The 22,231-nt window shown below is 37.7% G+C and overlaps 1 protein-coding gene across 2 annotated transcripts in view; it reads right to left on the reverse strand.

Annotated features, from left to right (window-relative positions):
• Window positions 1-22,231, reverse strand: part of LTA4H (leukotriene A4 hydrolase) — a 47,316-nt gene that overhangs the window by 8,529 nt on the left and 16,556 nt on the right. For both annotated transcript variants that reach the window (XM_077111699.1, XM_077111700.1), the window contains exons 4-15: window positions 21,611-21,679; window positions 20,535-20,639; window positions 19,558-19,610; window positions 17,149-17,221; window positions 16,755-16,895; window positions 15,962-15,985; window positions 15,547-15,617; window positions 15,019-15,130; window positions 4,255-4,399; window positions 3,089-3,192; window positions 2,605-2,675; window positions 485-539 (exon numbers count right to left, since the gene is read on the reverse strand). In XM_077111699.1, the coding sequence (XP_076967814.1) occupies window positions 485-539; window positions 2,605-2,675; window positions 3,089-3,192; window positions 4,255-4,399; window positions 15,019-15,130; window positions 15,547-15,617; window positions 15,962-15,985; window positions 16,755-16,895; window positions 17,149-17,221; window positions 19,558-19,610; window positions 20,535-20,639; window positions 21,611-21,679 (1,023 nt within the window). The remainder of the gene's footprint in view (window positions 1-484; window positions 540-2,604; window positions 2,676-3,088; window positions 3,193-4,254; window positions 4,400-15,018; window positions 15,131-15,546; window positions 15,618-15,961; window positions 15,986-16,754; window positions 16,896-17,148; window positions 17,222-19,557; window positions 19,611-20,534; window positions 20,640-21,610; window positions 21,680-22,231) is intronic.

The raw sequence follows: 22,231 nt of genomic DNA on the forward strand, positions 1-22,231 counted from the left end.
TCACTCTGATTTCTCTAAAGGGTTAAGCTTCTCTATTTAGGAAGTTTCATAGGCGTGAACAAAACTATTGACAGAGGGAAAGTGCCTTAATTCTTCTCATCACTAACAGTTGGCATTACTGGTTGCCCAAGATCAATTTAGAAATTCCTGTTGTGTATAATTGCAATGTTTGAAATAGTATCTTATAAATGATTTATGAGGAAAAGACAAGAGGCAAATATTTTTGCATAGTTCTTTTAAGAACTGCAAAGAAAATTCAGAAGTAATGCCATCAACAGCTTTTATTTTATTCCCCATTAAACTTACCTTTACACATCAGGGCTGGTATGATATCACCTTGGACAACCTTGATTTATAAACTGCCTTTCCAAATACAACTGTTCATGAGAAAAATAATTCTACCCTCTCCCCTCCAACTTCATGAATAGAGACATATTTGTACAATTCAAAAAGAAGTAAAAAAAAAAAATCACACACTACTTACAGTAATCCACCTCTGACTTAAGGCAATACAAGCATTTGTCAGAGTCATATCATAACTGCAAAGATGAAAAAATATCCAAGATTAAATTTTATTAAAATGCACATGCTTTTACATAAATGCAAATTTAAAGTTACAGAACATACTTAAATTCCAAAGTTCCTTTTAAATAATAGCAAAGAACTTCAAAGTGATGGAAACAGGAACTCTTTTACACCTGACTTAAATATTATTGGCATAATCAAAGAACTCAGAAATCCATGTGGATATCAAATTAATGAAAAACCTGACTATTCTGAGAGAATGCCAAAACATCTCAAATGACCGTCATATGCCTAAGCAGTTGGGAATAAACTAAGCATATAAGAATAATATGAAGTCACTGTTCATGGACTGTACAGCCTGTTGTTTCAATCATGCAACCACCTAACCATCCCACAACTCTTGTGAGCACCTGTGAAGGAGCAGGAGCTATTCTAGATGCTCCTAGTGTAATGGAGTCACAAGAACTCTTGGGAGACTGAAATCATGTGATTTCATTTCTTTCTTTTCAGAAGAAAGTGAAACTAATGAACTGTGACTGTTAAGCAAAACAAGTTACAATAAGATTGTGTGCTCGTCCCTCTTTGTCCACAAATCATGCTTACTTGCTGCTAATGTTCCAGTAGAGAACAGAGGGTCCCTGGCCTCAGTGTCTAATGAAGTTAAGGTACCACTGGGCCTGCCTTCAACAGGGCAGTGCTGTGGCCACCTGAGACTCCCTGTTTGTGCCTTGGGGGAGATCATCAAAGGGGTCAGAGCTGCTCTCCTATCTGAAGTGCTGCTGGTTTATCTTCATGAATTCAGGCTGTGGACTGTAGGTATAACCTTGTGTTTGCCCTCAAAACTAAGTGGGATCAAAAATCTTGGATTGCTCAGACAATGAATTACCTATTTCCTTCAACCAGAACATTAATTGGCTTTGACTTCATAAAGAACAGTGGACAGTGAAAAACTTTCAGTCTCTGTTTCTTGACATCCTGAAACTTGCTGATTAAAGCAACCAGGTAAGGAGTAGCCTACAGAGGGGAAGAACTCTTCTTTAAGGCAAGGTCCTTAAAAGAGTAGTGAGTGAACCAGATATGAACCAGCTCTCATGGTACTCACAGCATAATGAAGGAGAAAGATTTTAATAATCAAGTGAATAAATGTAAAATTACTATTGTGGCAACTGCTATGAAGAGGTGATTCCACAGTGCCAAGAAACCCTGTAATAATGGGAGCTTCAACTTGGTAAGAGAGGTCATGAAGGGCTTCCATGAGGAAGCAGCTCCTGAACTGAAACTTGAGTTTCCTAGGTAAAGAGTATTCCAGGTAGAGGGAGCAGCATGTTCAGGTACTACATTCAGAGGAAGTGTGGAGAGCTTACGAACTTCACAAATTGCCAGTCTGACTGAAGCAGAGAACTTAATTGTCAGGGCTCATGCATCCCTAGTAAAGGGTTCTGTCTCAGCCTAAGAGCAATGGGGTGCCAGCAGAGGTATTAAGCATGGAGATGACATGACACCTTTGTGTTTTTAAAGGTTTATTCTAGCTTTAATGTGGACAATGGCTGGGAGGGAAGCCAGAATAAATACAGGAGCACACAAAGTTAGAATGCCAGTGCGGCCTTCCAGAAAAAAAGCGATCAGGTCAGCTTGGTGATAGTGGAAGCAGAGAGAAGTGGATGAATTTGAGAGATACTTAAATCAGAAGGACCTGGATGCCCATACTTGAGTGGCAATGAATCCAAGTATTTTCTATGATTTGGGATTTTTTAAGACACTCTCTCTTTAGAGGATCCCTGGGCACTTTTTCTTACTGAAAATTTTTTTACAGAACAATGCCTTACTCTTCTCTGTGTCTCCAGCCATCTTCTTGCACAACGGAGACACTCAATAACTATTTGCCTTAAATTGGACTAATTTATATTTATAATAATATGGAAATCATTATTTTGGCCTCAGGGTTAAGGTCCTAACACCAAAGAGCTCTAATCACTAAATTAGCATAGCTTAAGGAAGACATATGTTCCTTTCAGATATTCTGAGGAGCTGTAGGATTTAAGAGACAGAGAAGGAATGAGTTAGCAAGCAAGCACGTACTTGGGTTTTACAGGGGGCAGTCCAGGAGAGTAGAGCCAGGCATTCCAGTCAACCTGATTGAGAATGTCAACCTGTAATCAGGAAGAGGAACACCTGTTTGCTATACAATAACCTTTTCTAGTGAAAAAAAATCTAAAGTTCAATCTGTAATTTTGCCTGCATTGCCATGTCAAGAAAAAGTCTAGCCCTCTTTTATAAGTTTATAGTAATCAGCAGTGTTCTGTTAAATCATTAAAATGGGAAAATTATGTAGGTTTTAAAAGTGAAATTCTGAAACACAATATTGCGGATTTTTCTGAATTAGGAAAATTCTACACATTGTTCATTTTGTTGAGATTATACTTTAAACAGGAAAAAAACCCACAATGAAAGACTCATATATTCTAGAACACTACTACTATGAAGCAATTCAAATCAGCCTAACAAATAGCCAATAAGTAAAGGTGTTTTTGGCATGAAAACAAAAAAGCTTTTAAAATCCAACCTTCTCTTTAAAGTGGGAATACAGGAAATCTTTCCAGTCATCAGTGGTTATGCTCTTGTAGGAAAACTTTTCAACATAAGCCTTTAAAAATTCTAGGAAAACCTCTGAGTGAAAAAAAAAAAGGAAAGAAATTAATGGAAAGATAATTATTTAGCTGTTTTTGTACCTGGCATTGGGCTATTAATCATGGAGAACAGAGAACATTCAAAGAACAGGGAAAACAAAAACCAACGAGAAGATTTAAGAGTCAAAGTTAAAAAAGAAAAAAAAAAGGTAGGACTTACTTGATTTGGGCCTTGAGGGAATATATTTCATTTGAAGGAAAGGAGAAGAGAAATTCTAACTAAACATGTGGTGACACAGAATGAAAACACTGAAAAGGCCCGCACATGTTCTCAAGGCAGTGGCCACAGCCCCAAAGGAGGGAAATAAGATCAGCTAGCGGAAGAGACTGGCTCAGAGACAGCACCTAAGCACCCATCATTGGGAGAAGATTATGTAATTCAGCTCACAATTATAATGAAATATTATGACTGCCTTTAAAAGTGTGAGATAGGTATATATGTACTGATATGGAAGGATGTATATAAAATATTGTTGAGTAAAAACGTAACAAAATGAACACATGTACATTATGATCCCTTTTTTAAATTAAAAATTTTATGTATACAAATTATATTTATTTGTCTGTTCACTTAACACATACAAAAAGATCTGGAGTCATACATACCAAACCACTAACTACGGTTACCCACAGTGAGTGGAAAGGGGTTGAGGGACTCTCTTATTACTCTGAAAGCTACTATACACATTTTTTCAATGAACATGTACTACATTTTTTCATGGATAGCCTCCAGGAATTGAACCCGGGTCTCTGGCATGGCAGGCAAGAATTCTGCCACTGTGCCACTGTTGCCTGCTCATGTACTACATTTTTGATTTTTAAATCACTGTGCAATTTTTTTTTTAAAGTCAAGCAGCACAATTTGGAAGTCAGGTGTTATTCAAGAGGTAAGTAGAGAGGTGACAGAAAATGAAACATTTTTTTCAGCAGCTAAATACAGAATGAACTGGAAATACAAAATGGAGCAGAAACAGCAGTTTAAAACTCTTCCTCATACTTCACTCTCAAAAAGTAAAAACATCAGAAAATGCCAACTACTTGCCTGGTCCTCCAAGAAGTTGTTCAAGATAAAAGAGCAAAGCAAATCCCTTCTCATAGGGAACTGAAGAATATGCTATATCAGGGTCTGTATCTGTCAGGTCAACCACAAGTTTGGTGAAGGGATGTGTATTCCCAAAAGTCTTTACCTGAAAGACAGAAAATTAGATGAATGTTTACGTGTGAAGACAGGTATCACCATGCAGACAAGCTAAGAAGGAAGTCACTCACTCAGCACCACAATCTTCTGGGGAGTCTAGAACTTGAACAAACCTAGAAATTGGAAATAGTAGGATATATTGGCATAAATCTCTGGAAGTCCTATTAATAGAATGAAGACTTACAATGTTCCTTGACATTTCTTGCCTACTAACAGACTTTATTCTCATGAAAGATAAGGAAAATGTTTTCATGCCTAGTAAACAAATTCAGCTTTTTGGCAAGAGCAATTTAGAAATGCCATATGTAAATCAAATAAATCCAGAGTAATCAAAAATATTAATAGGAAAGACCCAATGAGGTCCTCCTATAGCTTCCAATTCAGACAAGGTTATGAACAGTGGCTTACACAGGTTTTATGAATGATATTTATCGAGAGTATTTATTATACTTATACCAGTATCTGCTTCAGTTTCCACTCCCATGAAATGGCTTTCTTCAGTCAGCCCGCCCGCCCTCCTCTCCCCTCTTTGTCCGCCGGCCCGGCGCGCGGCGCCCACGCCCAGCAGCAGCCGGCCCGCCCGCCCTCCTCTCCCCTCTTTGTCCGCCGGCCCGGCGCGCGGCACCCACGCCCAGCAGCAGACGGCCCGCCCGCCCTCCTCTCCCGTCTTTGTCCGCCGGCCCGGCGCGGCGCCCACGCCCCGCAGCAGCCGGCCCGGCCGCCCTCCTCTCCCCTCTTCCCCCTCCTGCTTCGGCGGCTCTCCAACCACCACCGTGCCCTCTTCCGCCTTCACCGGCTCCTCCACCACTGGCCTCGACAGCCTTGCCACCCTCACCTTTCCTCCTCCAGAACAGCTACTGGGGGAGTGGAGACAATACAGAGCAGCTCCCAGAGCCACAACGGAGATCAAAGGGACGGTGTACCCCATCCTGGAACGGCTGACTGTCTGGGAGAACCAGCTCCGGTGAGATCGCCGAGGGGCGCGGGCTTTCCTGGGCGGGACGGCAAGCGGCCGGAGTCCCTCCCTTCTTCCTTCCCAGGCCAGCTGGCAGAATTGGGCAGGCGGTCCCCGTGGGCCGCGGCAGCTGGCGCCCCCACCACGTGAAGCCCCCCGGACCAACTGAGAGAGTGGGTTTGGAAATCCCCAGACTGCGGAGAACGGTGACCGGGGGGTCCCTTCCAAACACGTGACTCCCCGGTCCGGCTTGGAACAGTGCACTCTCCCGGGCTACGACAGCTGGTGCCCTCCCGCCACGCTTGGTGCTCCGGGCCGACTAGGAAATTCGGTTGGGTGCTCTCCCGTGCTGCGGCGGCCAGCAACCCTCCCCGCATTCGGACCCCCGGGCCGGCTGGCACTCTTCCAAGACACTTCGGCTGGCGAACCTCCCCTACGGCGAGAGTTTTCCAAAGTTAAAGGACCCATAGCAACTTTCACTGGTGGAACCCGTAGACAAACGTGTGCCACGAGCGCCACCTACTGGGTAGGATAAGAAAAACAGAACCCAGAGATTTCACAGAAAAATCTTTCAACCTGTGGGGTCGAACACCCAGGGAACTCTGACTAAATGCGCAGACGCCAGCAGAAGATAACGGATCACGCTCAGAAAATTGAAAATATGGCCCAGTCAAAGGAACAAACCAATAGTTCAAATGAGATACAGGACCTGAAACAAATAATGCTGAATATACGAACAGAAATAGAAAACCTCTTCAAAAACAAAATCGATAAATTGAGGGAGGACATAAAGAAGACATGGGCTGATCAAAAAGAAGAAACAGAAAAACTGAAAAAACAAATCACAGAACTTATGGAAGTGAAGGATAAAGTAGAAAAGATGGAAAAAACAATGGATACCTACAATGATAGATTTAAAGAGACAGAAGATAGAATTAGTGATTTGGAGGATACAATATCTGAATTCCAAAAAGAAACAGAAACTATCCGGAAAAGAATGGAAAAATTCGAACAGGGTATCAGGGAACTCAAGGACAATATGAACCGCACAAATATACGTGTTGTGGGTGTCCCAGAAGGAGAAGAGAAGGGAAAAGGAGGAGAAAAACTAATGGAAGAAATTATCACTGAAAATTTCCCAACTCTTATGAAAGACCTAAAATTACAGATCCAAGAAGTGCAGCGCACCCCAAAGAGATTAGACCCAAATAGGCGTTCTCCAAGACACTTATTAGTTAGAATGTCGGAGGTCAAAGAGAAAGAGAGGATCTTGAAAGCAGCGAGAGAGAAGCAATCCATCACATACAAGGGAAACCCAATAAGACTATGTGTAGATTTCTCAGCAGAAACCATGGAAGCTAGAAGACAGTGGGATGATATATTTAAGTTACTAAAAGAGAAAAACTGCCAACCAAGACTCCTATATCCAGCAAAATTGTCCTTCAAAAATGAGGGAGAAATTAAAACATTCTCAGACAAAAAGTCACTGAGAGAATTTGTGACCAAGAGACCAGCTCTGCAAGAAATACTAAAGGGAGCACTAGAGTCAGATACAAAAAGACAGAAGAGAGAGATATGGAGAAGAGTGTAGAAAGAAGGAAAGTCAGATATGATATATATAATACAAAAGACAAAATGGTAGAGGAAAATATTATCCAAACAGTAATAACTCCAAATGTTAATGGACTGAATTCCCCAATCAAAAGACATAGACTGGCAGAATGGATTAAAAAACAGGATCCTTCTATATGCTGTCTACAGGAAACGCATCTTAGACCCAAAGATAAATATAGGTTGAAAGTGAAAGGTTGGGAAAAGATATTTCATGCAAATAACAACCAGAAAAGAGCAGGAGTGGCTATACTAATATCCAACAAATTAGACTTCAAATGTAAAACAGTTAAAAGAGACAAAGAAGGAAACTATATACTAATAAAAGGAACAATTAAACAAGAAGACATAACAATCATAAATATTTATGCACCGAACCAGAATGCCCCAAAATACGTGAGGAATACACTGCAAACACTGAAAAGGGAAATAGACACATATACCATAATAGTTGGAGACTTCAATTCACCACTCTCATCAATGGACAGAACATCTAGACAGAGGATCAATAAAGAAATAGAGAATCTGAATATTACTATAAATGAGCTAGACTTAACAGACATTTATAGGACATTACATCCCACAACAGCAGGATACACCTTTTTCTCAAGTGCTCATGGATCATTCTCAAAGATAGACCATATGCTGGGTCACAAAGCAAGTCTTAACAAATTTAAAAAGATTGAAATCATACACAACACTTTCTCGGATCATAAAGGAATGAAGTTGGAAATCAATAATAGGCGGAGTGCCAGAAAATTCACAAATACATGGAGGCTCAACAACACACTCTTAAACAACAACTGGGTCAAAGAAGAAATTGCAAGAGAAATTAGCAAATACCTCGAGGTGAATGAAAATGAAAACACAACATATCAAAACTTATGGGACGCAGCAAAGGCAGTGCTAAGAGGGAAATTTATTGCCCTAAATGCCTTTATCAGAAAAGAAGAAAAGGCAAAAATGCAGGAATTAACTGTCCACTTGGAAGAACTGGAGAAAGAACAGCAAACTAATCCCAAAGCAAGCAAAAGGAAAGAAATAACAAAGATTAGAGCAGAAATAAATGAAATTGAAAACAATAGAGAAAATCAATAAGACCAGAAGTTGGTTCTATGAGAAAATCAATAAGATTGATGGGCCCTTATCAAGATTGACAAAAAGAAGAAGAGAGAGGATGCAAATAAATAAGATCAGAAATGGAAGAGGAGACATAACTACTGACCTCATAGAAATAAAGGAGGTAATAACAGGATACTATGAACAACTTTACGCTAATAAATACAACAATTTAGATGAAATGGACGGGTTCCTGGAAAGACATGAACAACCAACTTTGACTCAAGAAGAAATAGATGACCTCAACAAACCAATCACAAGTAGAGAGATTGAATTAGTCATTCAAAAGCTCCCTAAAAAGAAAAGTCCAGGACCAGATGGCTTCACATGTGAATTCTATCAAACATTCCAGAAAGAATTAGTACCAACTCTCCTCAAACTCTTCAAAATAATCGAAGTGGAGGGAAAACTACCTAATTCATTCTATGAAGCCAACATCACCCTCATACCAAAACCAGGCAAAGATATTACAAAAAAAGAAAACTACAGACCAATCTCTCTAATGAATATAGATGCAAAAATCCTCAATAAAATTCTAGCAAATCGTATCCACCAACACATTAAAAGAATTATACATCATGACCAAGTAGGATTCATCCCAGGTATGCAAGGATGGTTCAACATAAGAAAATCAATTAATGTAATACACCACATCAACAAATCAAAGCAGAAAAACCACATGATCATCTCAATTGATGCAGAGAAGGCATTTGACAAGATTCAACATCCTTTCCTGTTGAAAACACTTCAAAAGATAGGAATACAAGGGAACTTTCTTAAAATGATAGAGGGAATATATGAAAAACCCACAGCTAATATCATCCTCAATGGGGAAAAATTGAAAACTTTCCCCCTAAGATCAGGAACAAGACAAGGATGTCCATTATCACCACTATTATTCAACATTGTGTTGGAAGTTCTAGCCAAAGCAATTAGACAAGAAAAAGAAATACAAGGCATCAAAATTGGAAAGGAAGAAGTAAAACTATCACTGTTTGCAGACGATATGATACTATACGTCGAAAACCCGGAAAAATCCACAACAAAACTACTATAGCTAATAAATGAGTACAGCAAAGTAGCAGGCTACAAGATCAACATTCAAAAATCTGTAGCTTTTCTATACACTAGTAATGAACAAGCTGAAGGGGAAATCAAGAAACGAATCCCATTTACAATCGCAACTAAAAGAATAAAATACCTAGGAATAAATTTAACCAAAGAGACAAAAAACCTATATAAAGAAAACTACAAAAAATTGCTAAAAGAAATCACAGAAGACCTAAATAGATGGAAGGGTATACCGTGTTCATGGATTGGAAGACTAAATATAATTAAGATGTGAATCCTACCTAAACTGATCTACAGATTCAATGCAATACCAATCAAAATCCCAACAACTTATTTTTCAGAATTAGAAAAACCAATAAGCAAATTTATCTGGAAGGGCAGGTTGCCCCGAATTGCTAAAAACATCTTGAGGAAAAAAAACGAAGCTGGAGGTCTAGCGATGCCGGACTTTAAGGCATATTATGAAGCCACAGTGGATTATGAAGCCACAGTGGTCAAAACAGCATGATATTAAGGCAGTCAAGCCAACTCACCTGGGACAGAACAGCCTCTTCAATAAATGGTGCCTAGAGAACTGGATATCCATATGCAAAAGAATGAAAGAAGACCCATATCTCACACCCTACACAAAAGTTAACTCAAAATGGATCAAAGATCTAAACATTAGGTCTAAGACCATAGAACAGTTAGAGGAAAATGTAGGGAGATATCTTATGAATCTTACAATTGGAGGCGGTTTTATGGACCTTACACCTAAAGCAAGAGCACTGAAGAAGGAAATAAATAAATGGGAACTCCTCAAAATTAAACACTTTTGTGCATCAAAGAACTTCATCAAGAAAGTAGAAAGACATTCTACACAATGGGAATCAATATTTGGAAACGACATATCAGATAAAGGTCTAGTATCCAGAATCTATAATGAGATTGTTCAACTCAACAACAAAAAGACAGCCAACCCAATTACAAAATGGGAAAAAGACTTGAATAGACACCTCTCAGAGGAGGAAATACAAATGGCCAAAAGACATATGAAGAGATGCTCAATGTCCCTGGCCATTAGAGAAATGCAAATCAAAACCACAATGAGATATCATCTCACACCCACCAGAATGGCCATTATCAACAAAACAGAAAATGACAAGTGCTGGAAAGGATGCGGTGAAAGAGGCACACTTATCCACTGTTGGTGGGAATGTCAAATGGTGCAACCACTGTGGAAGGCAGTTTGGCGGTTTCTCAAAAAACTGAATATAGAATTGCCATACGACCCAGCAATACCATTGCTGGGAATCTACTCAAAGGAATTAAGGGCAAAAACTCAAACGGACATTTGCACACCAATGTTTATAGCAGCGTTATTTACAATTGCAAAGAGATGGAAACAGCCAAAATGTCCATCAACAGACGAGTGGCTAAACAAACTGTGGTATATACATACGATGGAATATTATGCAGCTTTAAGGCAGGATAAACTTATGAAGCATGTAATAACATGGATGGACCTAGAGAACATTATGCTGAGTGAGTCTAGTCAAAAACTAAAAGACAAATACTGTATGGTCCCAATGATGTGAATCAACACTCGAGAATAAACTTGGAATATGTCATTGGTAACAGAGTTCAGCAGGAGTTAGAAACAGGGTAAGATAATGGGTAACTGGAGCTGATGGGATACAGACTGTGCAATAGGACTAGATACAAAAACTCAAAAATGGACAGCACAATAATACCTAATTATAAAGTAATCATGTTAAAACACTGAATGAAGCTGCATCCGAGCTATAGGTTTTTGTTTTGTTTTGTTTTGTTTTGTTCTTACTATTATTACTTTTATTTTTTTTTCTCTATATTAACATTCTATATCTTTTTCGGTTATATTGCTAGTTCTTCTAAACCGATACAAATGTACTAAGAAACGATGATCATGCATCTATGTGATGATGTTAAGAATTACTGATTGCATATGTAGAATGGTATGATTTCTAAAAAAAAAAAAAAAAAAAAATGGTCAGCACAATACTGCCTAATTGTAATGTAATTATGTTGGAACGCTAAATGAGGCTGCATCTGAGCTATAGTTTTTTTTTTTTCTTATATATTTTTGTACTTTTTATTTTTATTTTTGTTTTCTCTCTGTGTTATCATTTTATTTCTTCTTCTTTTGTCTCGCTATTTCTTTCTCTAAATCGATGCATATGTACTGAGAAATGATGACCATACACCTATGTGATGATATTACGAATTACTGATTGCATATGTAGAATGGAATGATTTCTAAATGTTGTGTTAGTTAATTTTTTTTAATTAATAAAAAAAAAGACCAAAAAAACCAGCATGGTATTGGCATAAAGATAGATATATCGACCAATGGAATCGAATAGAGTGCTCAGATATAGACCCTCTTCTATGGACATTTGATCTTTGATAAGGCAGTCAAGCCAACTCACCTGGGACAGAACAGTCTCTTCAATAAATGGTCCCTAGAGAACTGGATATCCATATGTAAACGAATGAAAGAAGACCCGTATCTCACACCTTATACAAAAGTTAACTCAAAATGGATCAAAGATCTAAACATTAGGTCTAAGACCATAAAACAGTTAGAGGAAAATGTAGGGAGATATCTTATGAATCTTACAACTGGAGGTGGTTTTATGGACCTTAAACCTAAAGCAAGAGCACTGAAGAAAGAAATAAATAAATGGGAGCTCCTCAAAATTAAACACTTTTGTGCATCAAAGAACTTCATCAAGAAAGTAAAAAGACAGCCTACACAATGGGAGACAATATTTGGAAATGACATATCAGATAAAGGTCTAGTATCCAGAATTTATAAAGAGATTGTTCAACTCAACAACAACAAAAAGACAGCCAACCCAATTACAAAATGGGAAAAAGACTTGGACACCTACCAGAAGAGGAAATACGGATGGCCAAGAGGCACATGAAGAGATGCTCAATGTCCCTGGCCATTAGAGAAATGCAAATCAAAACCACAATGAGATATCATCTCACACCCACCAGAATGGCCATTATCAACAAAACAGAAAATGACAAGTGCTGGAGAGGATGCGGAGAAAGAGGCACACTTATCCACTGTTGGTGGGAATGTCAAATGGTGCAAAAACTGTGGAAGGAAGTTTGGCGGTTACTCAAAAAGCTGAATATAGAATTGCCATACGACCCAGCAATACCATTGCTGGGAATCTACTCAAAGGACTTAAGGGCAAAGACACAAACGGACATTTGCACACCAATGTTTATAGCAGCATTATTTACAATTGCAAAGAGATGGAAACAGCCAAAATGTCCATCAACAGAAGAATGGCTAAACACACTGTAGTATATACATACGATGGAATATTATGTAGCTTTAAGACAAGATAAACTTATGAAGCATGTAATAACATGGATGGACCTAGAGAACATTATGCTGAGTGAGTCCAGCCAAAAACTAAAGGACAAATACTGTATGGTCCCACTCATGTGAACGGACATTCGAGAATAAACTTGAAATATGTCATTGGTAACAGAGTCCAGCAGGAGTTAGAAACGGTAAGATAATGGGTAATTGAAGCTGAAGGGATACAGACTGTGCAACAGGACTAGATACAAAAACTCAAAAATAGACAGCACAATAATACCTAATTGTAAAGTAATCATGTTAAAACACTGAATGAAGCTGCATCTGAGCTATAGGGTTTTTTTTTTTTTTTTTTTTTCTATTATTACTACTTTTATTTCTTTTCTCTATATTAACATTTTATATCTTTTTCTGTTGTGTTGCTAGTTCCTCTAAACCGATGCAAATGTACTAAGAAACGATGATCATGCATCTATGTGATGATGTTAAGAATTACTGATTGCATATGTAGAATGGTGTGATTTCTAAATGTTGTGTTAATTTCTTTTTTTTTTTTTTCCGTTAATAAAAAAAGAAAAGAAAAAAAACCATTATGAATCAAGCAAGGGCAAATAAAGCATCATATATTGAAATGGCTTTCTTGTTATTTCAGATAGATGTCTTACAAAATAAATATTTGAACAGTTATACAATTTTGCATGAATCCTTTTAAAAACAACTCATTTAGAGTTCGGAAATAGACCCTCAGGTCTATGGCCAACAAACCTTCAACAAGGCCCCCTAACCCACTGAACTGGAATAGAATAGTCTTTTCAATAAATGGGGCTAGGAGAACGCGATATCCATAACCAAAGGAATGAAAGTGGACCCCTACCTCATACCCTATACAAAAAAATAGCTCAAAATGGATCAAAGACCTAAATATAAGAACCAATACCATAAAACTCCTAGAAGAAAATATAGGGAAACAACTTCAAGACCTAGCAATAGGAGGTAGTTTCTTAGACCTTACACCCAAAGCACAAGCAACAAAAGAAAAAAACAGATAAATGGGAATACCTCAAAATCAAAATCTTCTGTGCCTCAAAGGCCTATATCAAAAAGGTAAAAAGGCAGACAACTCAATGGGAGAAAATATTTGGAAACCATATATCTGATAGGGTTTGATACCTAGTATATATAAAGAAATCATACAACTTAACAACAAAAGAACAAACAACCCAATTATAAAATGGGCAAAGGATATGAATAGACATTTTTCCAAAGAGGAAACACAACTAACTAGCTAAAAAGGACATGAAAAGATGTTCATCTTCGTTAGCTATAAGGGAAATGCAAATCAAAACCAAAATGGGAGATCACCTCACATTTATAAGAACGGCTACCATTAACAAGCAGGAAACTACAAATGTTGGAGGGAATGTGAAGAATTTGGAACTCTTATTTACTGCTGGTGAGTATGTATAATGGTACAGCTGCTATGAAAGACAGTTTGGTGGTTCCTCAGAAAACTAAATATCAAATTGCCCTATGAGCTGGCAATACCACTCCTCAGTATAAATCCAGAGAGCTGAAAGCAGTGACATGAACGGACATTTGCACACTGATGTTCAATAGTGGCATTATTCACAATCACCAAAAGATAGAAACAATATAAGTGCTCATCAACAGATGAGTGGATTAGCAAAATGTGTATATATATATACACACACACACCATAGATATGGATGAACTTGAGGGCATAATGCTGAGTGAAATCAGCAAGACACAAAAGGACAGATATGGTATGGTGATTGTGCTGGTATGAACTCCCTAGAAAATGTAAACACAGAGTCTTAAAATGTAGAATACAGGGGACCTAGAGGAAGACAGAAGCTAGAGAAGAGGAAGTGGTTACCTAACATTTACAGACTTGTTAATGAGGTTGAACTTAAATGTATGGGAATGGTTAGAGGTGATGGTAGTTTATTAGTAGGATTTTAAGTAATACTGCTATATTGAAGGTGAACATGATTGAAAGAGGTTGTTTAAAGCCATGTATCTCATTGATTAGCACTATAAATATAAACAAGTTCTTGCATGAACTACTTCAAAGATATGACATTTATACAAAGACTTAGTAATGGAAGGGCACATGGGAAAAACTTGATACATGCTATGATCTATACTTAACAGAAATATCTCACAAGTACCACAACAATGCTAGGGGTAAGTAATTGGGAAGAAGATAAGAGCTAAGGGGAGTTTGGGGTTTTCTCTTTGGGGTAGGTGTATTTATCTGTTATTTTTCTCTTTGGAGGAATGAAAATTATCTAAAATTGAGAGTAATGATGATTGTACAACTACGTGAAGACACTATTAGACCTTGATTGTATATTTTGGACAGAATATATGCTATGTGAATATATATCAACAAAATCTGCAGATTCAAAATCAATCAATCGATCAATCAATAAACAGAGGGACAAAACAATGACTCATTTACCGAATTCTGTAGTTCTCCCCATCCTCCCAGAGCATGAAAGTGTCTGAACTTTTCACCAAATAATCGTCCACAAATGTGGCGTTCCAAGTACACAGTATGTCCTTCATTTAACCTGGAAAAAAACAAAAGAATCAGACACTGACACAGCTGAGGGGAAAAGGCATTTAGGTCCACAAGGCATTTTCTTTTTGGCTTTGCCACAGAGTAAGCGAACTGGAAAGCATGAACTCCAGAGGCTGAGCAGGCTGCCGAAGTGGCCCCCAGCCCAGCACGTGGCAGCAGGCAGATGCAGCAACAGTTCTGGCAGTGGAATGAGCCTGAATACCTACAATGTACGTAGCACTGTGACAGGTATAGAATGAAACGCCTGGCCACTAAAGAGATGACACCACAGGAAAACTAAATATGCTAACTATTATGCTATCTATAAAACTAAATACACCTACAAAACTAAACTAGGAGAGATGGTGGGCAGGGAAAGAAGTCAATCAGTAATAAGAACCAATAAGGAAATCTTAAAAATCTTACCAAAAGTGATCCCAAGTTTTGTTGGTCACTAGATTTCCTGTCCAACTATGAGATATTTCATGTGCAATAACCTAAAGGAAATAGTGGAAGTGGTTAATAGTAAAGTGTAATATCTTGTCTTAAAATAATTCATTATTTAAGCACTCTAGTTCTCCAATTTTTTTTTTTTAACATTAGCAGAGATATTCTGGGAACAAAAATTTATAATTTAGCCAAAGACAAAAAAAAAAAAGGATGGCATAGTAGAAATATTTAGATATTAAATTAAATGGATATATCACTCCATTAAAAAAATAATCCCAGGTTATCTTTTAAACCATATTTTATTGAAGATATGGATCAATACAATGGATATTTTAAAATCAATTGACTTAATACTTGAGAAGAAGACCATACATAAGAAACTTTAACTTACATTGGAGAGTGACTTATCACCTGCCTAAAACACAAAAAGAAAATTACCTTAGTATTTCAGTAATCAAATTACAGCCTGTATCTAAAAGACCGCCTACCTCAGTATCTGGTACCCTGGCCTTAGCGAGTAATGAGAAAACAAGACAAAAATGCAGGACTTAAAAATAAAACAATTCTTTCTCTGTTACTAACCCTAAGGAATTTTTTTCCAGTACCAGGAAGGCCTGTATTCTTGTCTCTAATTAACTTCCAGAAACACTTCTCCGTCTTCCACTTTGTATATCTGTTCCTATTTTCTATTTCTCTCTCCTAATTGCCTACAGTATATTTAAGAAAAGTTGTTTCCTGTGGCTTATTTTAGTTTACTTATTAAGTTGCCAATTCATTACTCAGCTGGTTCTAGGAAGGATTTAAAGTAGGTTATAAAGGCATATAAAATAGGGCAGTATATGGTCTACTCCTTTCCTATACGTGGCACACTGAGTTTTTTTTTCCAGTATCCATATGCCAAGTGCGAATGGTGCAGTTTCTCTGTCTTGGAACATAATTCATCGGTGGATGGTTGTTACTGCCCCTCCAGCCCCGGCATCCCCAAACACCTTGACTACTCTCTTCTCCAAATGGCCAATTTATTTTCTTTGAAAAATGAAATGACGATAACAACTAAAATAAGTGACACAACTGAAAACAAGGTTATGTGACCAAGAAAAAAGACTTTTTTCTATTATTAGGGGTCTAAGATTTCTCATATCTGAAAAGATCTTTCTTTCAAATGAAGAAATCTTTACACTTACCAGCAGGGTGGGGGTTACAAAAGTAAGGCAAGGGTTCTCCATGCCACCGTAGGGGAAGGACGGAGGCAGGACCAGCAGGTCATATTGCCCCCAAACGTACGGTCCTCCCAGGTCTTCTGCAATTCTAAGCATGGATTCAGTCTGAAAAATGAATGGTTCAATATTGTATGTCTCAATTACTACCACCATAAATTATGACTGTATACTGTGCTTCCTATGAAGGTTATAAGCTGATGCTTATTTTAAATGAAGATGATACAATGAATGTAGCAACTGCAAATTCACATAAAATAAGATATATTTGGTTCTTTGCCATATCACTTAAAATGTTTCCATTTCACACTCACAGTTTTAAACCTAATGTCTACCATAATTATTCAAAATGATAACCAACCTCAGAAAATTCATATGCAGACTTTTCCACCTGTTCTTTCTCAGACCACACCAATGTTCTTGGTCCAATTTGCCTGCAAAATTTAAAAACTTAATCAGAGAAATTCAAGGCAAACTATTCACCTGGTTCTCAGAAGAATTTTAAGTATGGCACACACACCTTTGTGGAACACGGTTTACCCAGAGCTTGTGGGGAAAAGATTGAGGCTAAATGGCTTCTCTGATATACAAACCTACTTTTTATCTTTTTAATATTTTTACTGAGATATCTTCATGCACATTCAGTCCATCCAAAGTATACAATCAATGGTTCATAATATTACATAGTTGAGTATTCATCGCTGTGATCATTTTTAGAACATTTGCATCACTCCAGCAAAAGAAAAAGAAAAAATCTATATATCCCTACACCCCTTACACCTCCCTCTTATTGATCACTAGTATTGCAATCTACCCAATTTTATTTTTTTTACTCCTTATGCCCTCTATTATTTAATTATTTTTGTCCTTATTTGTTTTACTTATCTGTCCATATCCTGGATAAAGTGAGGTCAGCCACAAGGTTTTCACAATCACACACAAACCTACTTTTTACATGTGCAGTAGACAGGCATCTCTAGAAGGAGGTGGTTGGGCCACATGAAAACTAAACATACACTGGCTCCCAAGGTTAGCTTCCTGGCACTTATAAGACCTTTGGGGCTCTAGTTTCCTTCTCCAACCTCACAACTACAGAAATTTAGTTGCAGCTCAGTAAGATTATTCTAGAATGGGGGTGGAAATAAACGTTTTAATACTTAAAGGTTGAATACTCTTAAATAAGAAACAAATAGAACTATATATATCACTTGCATAGTGCTACAACTCAAAAGTATCTTTTTCATCTAAGTTCATTTATTCTTAAATACATGCAAAATCAACTCTAAACAAGACTTTGTTTTGGTATCTTACCACCAAAGAGCAGTGGTTTCTAAAGCTTCTCAAACTTTATGTACATACAAATTGCCTGGGGATTTTGCCAAAAAAACAAATTTGGATTTAGTAGGTCTGGGTTAGGGCCCCAAAACTTGCATTTCTAACCAACTCCCAAAGCTACTAGTTTAGACTATACTGTGAACAGCAAAGGTAACCAACACTGTCTAATATAAACTTAATGAGAGCCACAAATGGGAGCTATACATATAGTTTTAAATTTTCTAGTGGCCACATTTTTAAAAAGGCAAAAAGAAGCAGATGAAATTAAATTGTAGCAGCATCTTTTTTTTTTTTTTTTTTTTGGCATGGGCAGGCCCTGGGACTCAAACCCCAGTCTCTGGCATGGCAGGCTAGAATTCTGCCACTGAGCCACGTAACAGTATCTCCTAACCTGATATATCAAAATATCATATCAACAGAAAATATAAAAACTTATTAATGAGATAGTTTATGTTATTTTATTCATACTAAGTCACAGAGACCCAAGGTGTACTGTACACTCCATGCACCTTCATTTGGATTAGCCTCATTACGAGTGCTCAATAGCCTCACATGGCAGCTGCTGTACTGGACAGTACATGGCTCTGAACTCAGACCGCAAGGTTTGGGTCCTGGCACTGCCAGTTCCTAGCTGTATCATTCTGGGCAAGTTAGTAAAATTTACTAAATATCAGTTTCTTTGCTGGTAAAACAGGAAAACAATGGTATGTACTCCACAGTGGAATTGTGAGGATTCAATGAGAAAATGCGCCGGACTTGGTACATGATAGAGCTCAGAACTGTCAGCTGCTGTGGATAACTGCTACCATTACCACTGATCGAGTGCCTTTTATAGGTCAGAACTTTATCCTCACAAAAATCCTTTGAAGGATATTATTCTTTCTATTTTTCAGGTGAAGAAAACGAAACTCAAAAGAGGTTGTCAATTGCCCCAGTATGTAGCTAACAGCAATTGGAGCTGGAATCTGAATCTTTGTTTGCTTGACTTCTCTATTTCCACATTTCTGGTACTTTAAAGAAAGAGATTACTACAGACATTTTTAAAATTAAGCAGGAAGGGGACTCTAGCAATTAATACATCTGTAAGAAAATACATTTTTGTAATAATTATAGTGCTTTAATATCCTTTTTAAAAAAATTTCATTTGTTTTACATAAGGCCCCGGTAAAGCAGCAAAGGCAAATATGAGAATTTCAAAGATGAGGAAAGAGAAATGAATTATTCATGTTCACCTTAGAACCTAGGTTTCTGGTAAAGCATTTTAAAAATTGAAATTTAATTTTTTACTTACATTTTATGAGACTGTAATTTTTCTCGAGCTGTCAGTTTGATATTTTGAGAAATACACAAATGATCTACCAATTATTCCCAACAGAGGCTCAGACGCCTTAAGTCTGATCGTTTCATAAACCTCAATATTTGTCCAAAAACTCACCTGCTTTCTAAAGCTCCAACAACTAAAGCAATCAAGTAGCTGGGTATTGGAACCTAAAGAAGACAAATACACACCACATGCTTGCATTAGCATTTTAAAAATGTTACAGGGTAAGATGATTCATATTAAAAATTAAGTCAATTCCTTTTTAAAATTAAGTCAATTCCTTTTTAAGACCCATTAGTGTGGATGACTTTCCTATCGTTCTCCTCAAACAGCTGTCATTTTTGAGGGGCCAAATAGTTCAAAACTGTTAAATTGTTAGGTAAAACATTTCAAACCATCTATTTCCTTAATTCCAACAGAAAGGAAAATTTTTTAACATGTAAAAAACAAGATTGCACAAGTTTTAAGCCTTTTTCAAAACTTGGCGTTTAAGAAGGTAATTGTGTTTTTTCTTATGTTTAAAACCACTACTGGGATATTCTAGAGTCATACAAAATAATCCAGCAATAAGTGGAAGTTGAAGTTAGGGAACTTCCTGGGTTTTAAGAAGCTAGAGTGGCAGCAAAATTGTCCATTGTGGAAGGAGGTCAATTATAATAAATATTCTGCTCATTAAAGATCAAAATACAAGCTAAATTACCAGCTAGGGAATTTTTAACTCTTTTTGCTCTAAGTTAGTCCTTCCATTTGTAAACACTCTTCAATCACATGCCTGTGCTATGGTTTGGGGCAGGTGAAAGGGTAAGTTAAAGAAATAGGAAACTCACCCCTGCCTGGAGTAAGAGCAAACGACATCACTGCTGGCTGCTGCTATGCGTACCCAGCAATCTCTCTGTCTATGCAACACTTTCATGAGTAGAACACCATGGTTTAAAAGCATAAAAGAAAATGGAATGAAAAAGAAAAAACAATACTTGCTTTTTTTTTTTTTCACTCTGAAATCTTTCAAAAGCAATTTTGCTCTTCCGATGGGTATAAGCTATTTGTAGTTCGGCACCTGCTAAAACAAAATTCAGACCCTGTACACATACCTTTTGTTTGAATTTATAGATTTTCCTGCTCGGGTCTTCAGGGTCAGGTGCTTCTCCATCACGGATCGCACTCATCAGAGCCACCAGTTCTTTAGGAACAGACACCTACCCGAGAGGAACAGTCACGCCCAATTATAAATAAATAATACATATGCAAAATAACCGAGTTTCCCTTCTTGACTAACCATATAACGCACAAACTATGGACTCAATGGGTATCCACATGGTAGTTTTGTCAATGAATTAGTAATATGTAAAACCGGCTTCTTTATAAATGAATGTGAAATACCTATCTGTCCGTTTGTCCACCCATATGAGGAGCAGTTTGGGGAGAAACTGGGTTAAAATCCCAGCTCTGCCACTTCCTAACTACATGGCCTCTGGAAAATATCTTCCTGGGACTTTAGCTTCCACATCGACTGAGGGTACGACTTCCTAGATCTGACCCACAGGAAAAATGAACAGCCTAGCACCATGCCTGGCAATGGGCCTCCACCCCTGCTCCTCCCCAAAGCCCTCACCAGAGAAGGTCAGGGAATAGGGTGTTGAAGAATTTTATACTCGAAATATGAACCTGGAATTACAAATAGAAGGACTTACTAAGGGTAATGACTGTGACGACCTAAAACTATGAAATAATTTTCTTTGGAAATCTGTATGGAAAAGATCCTTATGGGACAAACCACATGGTCACTTAACTGTACTTCAATTCTAGCCCCATGAGTCTGAAAGTTGCATTTCTAATAAATGGCAGAATAAAGTACTAACCTCTGAGTATTAATGATTTGGCAGGCATGCAATACAATAGGTACCAGATTTTCTTGCTCTTTTTGCTTGGCCAGGGACTCAAAGCTATTACTGAGGCAGGCACAGAATTAGAAGCTCCAGGACCAGTATTACAATAACCACAGATCCTAGAGCTTTTAGCATTCAAGAAATAGCTTCGGGTAGCCTCCTCCCTTTATTTAGGCCATGATATGTTTTACAGATGAGACAACTGTGGTTGTGAGAGCACATGATCTGCTCAAGTCACATGGTTATGAAATGCTATTCAGTTAAGAACTGGTGATATTTACCTCTGCACTGTACGTTAATTTCACAGAAGGCGAGTCCTGGCAAGGAAGAATTGCTCTGCAGTGGATGGCCTGGGGAAGAAAGAAAAAGCAATAGCCACTCCCCTTTCTTATAAATCAAGACATTAAACAATCATTAAAAGTACAGCTTTATTCTTAGATATGTTCTTTTTTTTTTAAAGAAAGAGGGAGGAAGGGAAGGAAAGACAGAGAAAGAAGGAAGGATGGAAGGAAGGGAAACATTTTTAAACATTTTCTTGTTTTATTATATTTTGTTTGTTTGTTTGTTTTTTACATGGGCTGGGGCCGGGAATCGAACCGGGGTCCTCCGGCACGGCAGGCAAGCACTCTTGCCCGCTGAGCCACCGCGGCCCGCCAGATATGTTCTTTTTAAAAATAAAGATTATATCTCACATTTCTTGGGATCTTTTAAAGAAGCAAAATTTAAATTTTGTGGATTTAAAAAAGATCCAATTTTCCACTTCCATGTATGATTCATCGCATTTCAATTGTGCCATGAAACAAACTGCTTAGCAGCGTTTCCTACTGTGCTTTGAGGAACAGCAGTGCCCAAGCAGAAACTCTTAGGAACCCCGAGAAAACAGGTCTCTTTAGTCAAACAAA

Source organism: Tamandua tetradactyla, chromosome 7 (assembly GCF_023851605.1).
Source record: "Tamandua tetradactyla isolate mTamTet1 chromosome 7, mTamTet1.pri, whole genome shotgun sequence".
Classification (NCBI taxonomy): Eukaryota; Metazoa; Chordata; class Mammalia; order Pilosa; family Myrmecophagidae; genus Tamandua; species Tamandua tetradactyla.